Source organism: Lactuca sativa, chromosome 4, assembly GCF_002870075.4.
Source record: "Lactuca sativa cultivar Salinas chromosome 4, Lsat_Salinas_v11, whole genome shotgun sequence".
Taxonomy (NCBI): domain Eukaryota; kingdom Viridiplantae; phylum Streptophyta; class Magnoliopsida; order Asterales; family Asteraceae; genus Lactuca; species Lactuca sativa.
The window spans coordinates 273,174,486-273,180,392 of record NC_056626.2 but is presented as its reverse complement, the minus strand read 5'-3'; the positions used below and the strand labels follow the sequence as shown (position 1 = coordinate 273,180,392).

The 5,907-nt window shown below is 34.8% G+C and overlaps 1 protein-coding gene across 3 annotated transcripts in view; it reads right to left on the bottom strand.

The window, feature by feature from the left end:
- Nucleotides 1-4,527, bottom strand: part of LOC111901411 (ABC transporter G family member 25) — a 10,016-nt gene extending 5,489 nt beyond the window's left edge. For 2 of the 3 annotated variants that reach the window (XM_023897260.3, XM_023897261.3), the window contains exons 1-2: nucleotides 4,316-4,527; nucleotides 3,404-4,244 (exon numbers count right to left, since the gene is read on the bottom strand). In XM_023897260.3, the coding sequence (XP_023753028.1) occupies nucleotides 3,404-4,244; nucleotides 4,316-4,399 (925 nt within the window). In that variant the 5' untranslated portion in view covers nucleotides 4,400-4,527. The remainder of the gene's footprint in view (nucleotides 1-3,403; nucleotides 4,245-4,315) is intronic. The other variant, XM_023897259.3, reaches the window with a different exon arrangement.
- Nucleotides 4,528-5,907: the final 1,380 nt, after the last annotated feature.

Here is a 5,907-nt window from a genome sequence, read left to right as displayed (position 1 = left end):
GACTCGATCAACGGATTTCCACTTTTGAGCCACTTCACTAGAAATAGAGAACCAGACTACGTCATATATCGACACGTTTACCATTTTCATTGTTGCCACCTGCATACCACATACAGGCTGCTAACAATCAATAACCCCCTTCCCAAGTCCCAACCAATTTTATAGTAATTAGGTTTCTTTATAGAAGTTTTAATATCAAAACTTATTGATTTCTATTGTAATGATACTTTTATCATATATGTAATAAAAGCTTATTTTTGTACCAATTCAATCTCTTAATAAATAGTATTAAGTATTGATAACATTTTTAAATTATTATGTTGACTTTTTTTGCTTAACTTGTAGCATCCATGATGGATAAAACAACATGATGGATTGAACGGGGGAGTTAAACCAGATCACAAACTTAATTGTCATTTATTAAATGAAAATCTATCAATATAAGATGTCACTTTTTCAATAGATATGGAGTTCAATAGCCAGGAAAGCTTTCAATAGTAAAAAAAATTATTTAATAGATATTTAAATACGTAGAGTTCAATGTATTATCGGAAAAATTGATAAAATTATATAGAATATATATATATATATATATATATATATATATATATATATATATATAATCATAGTGGTGTGACGGTCAATTAAACGATATATATATATATATATATATATATATATATATATATATATATATATATATATATATATATATATATATATATATATATAAATCAATACATTGTAGATGTTTTTAGCATTTAGATGTTTTTAGTATTTGTGTAGCTTTTGCTAATAACTTCATGATTTTTGTTTATGTTGTTAAGTTCTATAATCTTTTACAAAATATCATTGAGAACTATTCAAGGTAGATGATTTAATTTTGTATTAGTAGTTTTTTTAGTAAGATAAATATGTGAAATTAAAAAACTTTTTTGACAATTTTTTTATAAATAAAATGATGTATTTGTCGCTAGAAAATGTACCTAACTCGTCAAACTTGTAACCACTGCTGTAACAATAATTACAGGTCTTAATTAAACAGTCATTCAATAAGGCTAAAAGGTGTTATGCTGATGACACATTCTACCTAAGCTCCACCACCCTCCATTTCACTAATTGTCATTTTTGCCAGTGAATAAGGTGTGCTTATGAGAGAGAGAGAGAGAGAGAGAGAGAGAGAGAGATTTGTCTTCCATTTTCCATCGGTGGAAATGCAACGGCCGTAAAAAAAGGTTCCTGACACCGTCTACTAGCTAGCTACTAATTACATCTTAGTATCGGTAAGAATTGTATGACACCCTGCAGCCCAGCCTAAGTGGTAAGGTGACTTTTTGTTTTTTTATTACTTTGAAGTTTGAACACATTTCTAAAAAAAAAAAACAAAATAAATTTATAAAAATAACGTTTTGTTCCACGAACAACTTCATAACGCTCAGTCACGGGTAGATAAATAAAGGAAAAAGCCTTCTCTGGAGCATGCTCATGACAAGATCCCGAACTCCTACTTTGAAGGTTGGCAGCTGCAAGACCCAAGTCAATGTTTTAAGCCGGGCCTTCGACGGCGGCATGGAAGAAAGAAAGTAGTTTTGTTCTAAAGTCGAGATTTTTAAACTATAGAAGACCATCTTCGCAAGAAAGGTCTCGATCCCTTCCCACCTTAGATCGAGCTGGCATGGCAGCCAGGGAAGAAACGTATAATTTAATAAAATATTAAGTTTAAAATGTCTAAAATATCACTAAATAAAATACCATAAAAATTTATAAAATAAAGTTAATATTATTGCATATTATACTCGATCAGATACCAACGAGCTCTTAACTTAATAATATTTAAGGTGATATGTGATTTTTGATCTACTTTTACTAGATACTCACTGACATATATAGTAGTTAAATACACCCACCACCTCCCCTCTCCACTATAGTTTAAGGGTCCTGATTTGATTCTTCCACGACTCTTTTTAATTCATCCACAAGTTAACCGACTATTATGCCCCTCAGTTAAAATTAAGAGATATTGATCGAAGAGAGAGGAACGCAACGATTTGTTTCCAAACACACCACACGCCACACGTTCTTCTCCTGCGGAAACCGATCTAATTGCACCTGATGAAAAGCCCCCAAGGGAAAAAGAGGCTTTAAAGCAAAGACTTCATGTGGGATCCTAAGTAGCAGGGGCAAAAAGGTCTTTAATCCAATTACTTCATGCCATCATGATGGAACCAAAGCAGCAAGCCAGCAACATCAGCAACGACCAAGGAAAACACGCATTGTTAAAAGCATCTTTAAATCAAGAAATAATCACCAACCACAACCAGTTTAAAACTGCAACTTGTAATGGGCAATCACAGGAAGACCAATATGAAAATTTCACCAAGTGGATTTCGGGGTAATAACTGATCAACTATTCCAATTATAAATTCCTTCCATAATAAATAGCATGTAACTGAGTCGACCATATAATCAAACCCAAGAATATGCTGTAACTTTATACCTAGCTCACACAGACCATGCATGTAGCTAGGTTATGGCTTTTTACCACTAACACGCACAAAAAGAGTTGAACCCACACAAAGACCCAAACCCAGCCTAACGGGACACAAAATAATTATAAAAAAAATGAAAAGAAAAGAAAAGGGATCTAGGTATATTTCTCAAAATTCCCATACGAAGCCAACCCCGAGGAAGAAATGGAACACACACATGAGACATAGAGAATCTCAAAACACCTAGGTAACCCAAAAGATTTTGACGACCAAGAAACATATATTTGATGATTTATGGACGGAAGCTAAGTGCTTAAAACTCAAGAAAGTATGAATGAACAAAGTAAAAACAAAGATATAAATTGTCTATTCTGTGAGTTTTAGCCCAAAAGAAAGAAAACCTGGGTGAACCAATTTCCAGAAAGTATTAAAATACGTTTTATGTAAACCGAGGGCATACTTGTCAATTAACCAGAAAATTATGTGGATGAATAAAAATAAGGTATGTAAGAATGGTGTAATAATGATTTAAAATTTTTTAACAAAGATATGCATGTACCATGAGAGACTTTTCATTACTTGTGGGGCTTCAACGACCCTACCCTCTATCGCAACTTGCTAGCTAATATCCTAGTCCCTGATGGCTATGGCCTATGGGTATGCATTTTCTCGTTTTTTATTTAAATATTTAAACCAAAAGTAAAGCCAATATTTACAACGTTGATGTATAAGTTTTAACTTTATCTGCATGATCGTTGAGTTGGGTCAATTAATTAATTTCATGAGACCCGATGGAGTGTTTAAGGTTTTCACTAGCTACACAGTTATTATAGACAGTCTAGGAATGGATGTTTGAGGAGACAGTCACGGATATCATGATATAAAAGTGTATATAGGAGTATGAAATTGATTACCGTTTGCAAGATCAAGCAGAAAATCAGCTGGATTCATCGGAAAAGATGGCCGGAAATCAACCGACTCAAAGTAACTCATGGCCTCCGACGCTTTCCCAAAGTAAATGCACCTTCCTTCCGACAAAACCAGCACAGTATCAAACATCTGGAACACCCTGCTCGACGGCTGGTGCACCGACGTAACAACCGTCTTTCCCTTCTGGTGTGCCAACCCAGCTAGGGTGGACACCAGCCTGTGCGCCGCCGTCGAGTCCAGACCTGACGTCGGTTCGTCTAGTATCAATAAGCTCGGATTTACCAACATCTCATGTGCGATGCTCACGCGCTTACGTTCCCCGCCGGAGACCCCACGGATAAACGTATTACCTATGATGGTATTCTCGCATTTCGACAAACCCAGCTCTGCGATCACGGAATCCGCCACCTCCGTTTTCTCCCCCCGGGTGAGGCTCTGCGGAAGACGGAGAAGGGCGCAGAAGATTAAAGTTTCCCGGACAGTGAGGTGGGGGTACAGTACGTCGTCCTGGGTGACAAACCCAGTTCGTCGGAGTACTGTTTTCGACAATTTACGACCGTTGGCAAGTACTGTTCCGGTGAACTGGTGTCCATGTAGCCTCCCCCCAAGCGCGTTCAGGAGGGTGGACTTCCCGCTCCCCGACGGGCCCAAGACGGCCAGGAGTTCACCAGGGTGTACCATTCCAGTGATCCCCTCCAAGATGCTACGTTCTTGGATCCTACTGCAATCGTCACTAGTCGAGGTTTCACTTCCGCCCAATATGCTCCCAATCAAGTTGTTTCCACCATTATTTTCAATCTTCACTCTATAACAGATGTCAATGAACTGCAAAATCGAACAAACAATCAGCATCGATCACACGTACAAGTACAACAGAAAAAAAAAATTATATATACCTTCAGATGGACGGGAGACGAAGACGACGAGATCCCTAAGGACTGGTTTTTGGGTGGATGAGTGGTATGATGTTCTTGAGTCATATTTTTTTATTTTTTTATGTTAGAGATAAAATCATAAAATAGAAGAAAATGAAGGGAATGAACACAAGAATGAAGATGGGAGTATTTATGGAGATCATGGGGGATGTTGACAGTGGGTTCCGACGTCAAAAGAGGGTGACACACGTTAAGGGGAAAATTGGTACGTGGCAGGTGTAGGTGATGGTTGATTCTCCTTTTAGTTAAAAGTTGGCTCCACTCCCCAATTATATTTTGTGCTTTAGTTTTACATCCTTTATTTGCATGGTTCGTATCTTAAATATTTTATTATACATGTTTTATTAATTTTAAAGTTAGGTGCACATGTATAAAGAATTATAATTTGTTTGGATCTCAATAACTAGCCATGGGTTTCAACATGTTGGTGACGATTTGTGATTGTAAGAAGTTAATAATACATCTCTTTTAAACTTTTCTTGTCCTAATTTCTATATCTCGTTCGGTCTAAAAGTTTATTTATTTATTTATTTTTTCTATCCCTTTTTAACATCCGATAAATGCGTTGGCAGTGCCTCTTTTTGTTGCCCAATTGCCTTTGCTTAATGTCTTTTAGACCGCAAGGTGGTATGTGTGCAAAACTCCCGTTATTTTTTTTAGACCGCAAGGTATGTGCGCAAAACTCCCTTTATTTATTTATTTATTTTTTTTTCTGTCACATTTCTAATCCTACTTTTCTTTCCTCACCAAAAGTAAGATAATGTGCCGGAACCTTCGTTCACTTTTTATTTTTTGTTTTTTTTTTTATAAAATTAATTGATTTTGATGATTTATAAATTTTTTTAAATAAATAATAAACATAAATTTTAATAAAAAATAAAAATTAATTCATTAGTTAAAAATAACATTCAAAGATACATTAAAATAAGCAATTTTAAAAATTATATATATATATATATATATATATATATATATATATATATATATATATATATATATATATATTAGAAAAAACAAATATTAAAAAACCACAACTTAGAAAACATAATTAATATCCGAATTAAAAAAAAATACGTCACTTGGAATCACCATCCTCGGCATCGAACTCATCATCGTCGTTCTTATCAACGTCATTCTCATCATCAGAATCCTCGCTCTCGACGAACATATCCGAATTATCATTTGATTCGTCAAACATATCGTCGTGTCAATACTCTGTCTGTCACACCTCCAAACCGAAATAACAGAAATGTTTGGGGGTGGATGACGTCATGTACACTATCACAACAATTGAAAAATAGTAATCAAAGCAACAACAACTATTGTATTGATAACATAGCATTTACATTGTATTCAAAACATTACTTGTTTAACGTTAATACTTTTGGGTTTTTAGCATTCTAACACTCCTAGGTATACATGCAACCCTAAATACCTTGGATCTATGTTTTCTCTATTATACATGCAAATATGAACTTTCCAAGGTATTCATCCTAACTAGCATAATAACATTGATTCATATGAATATATCAAGTTAGAATTACATACCTCTT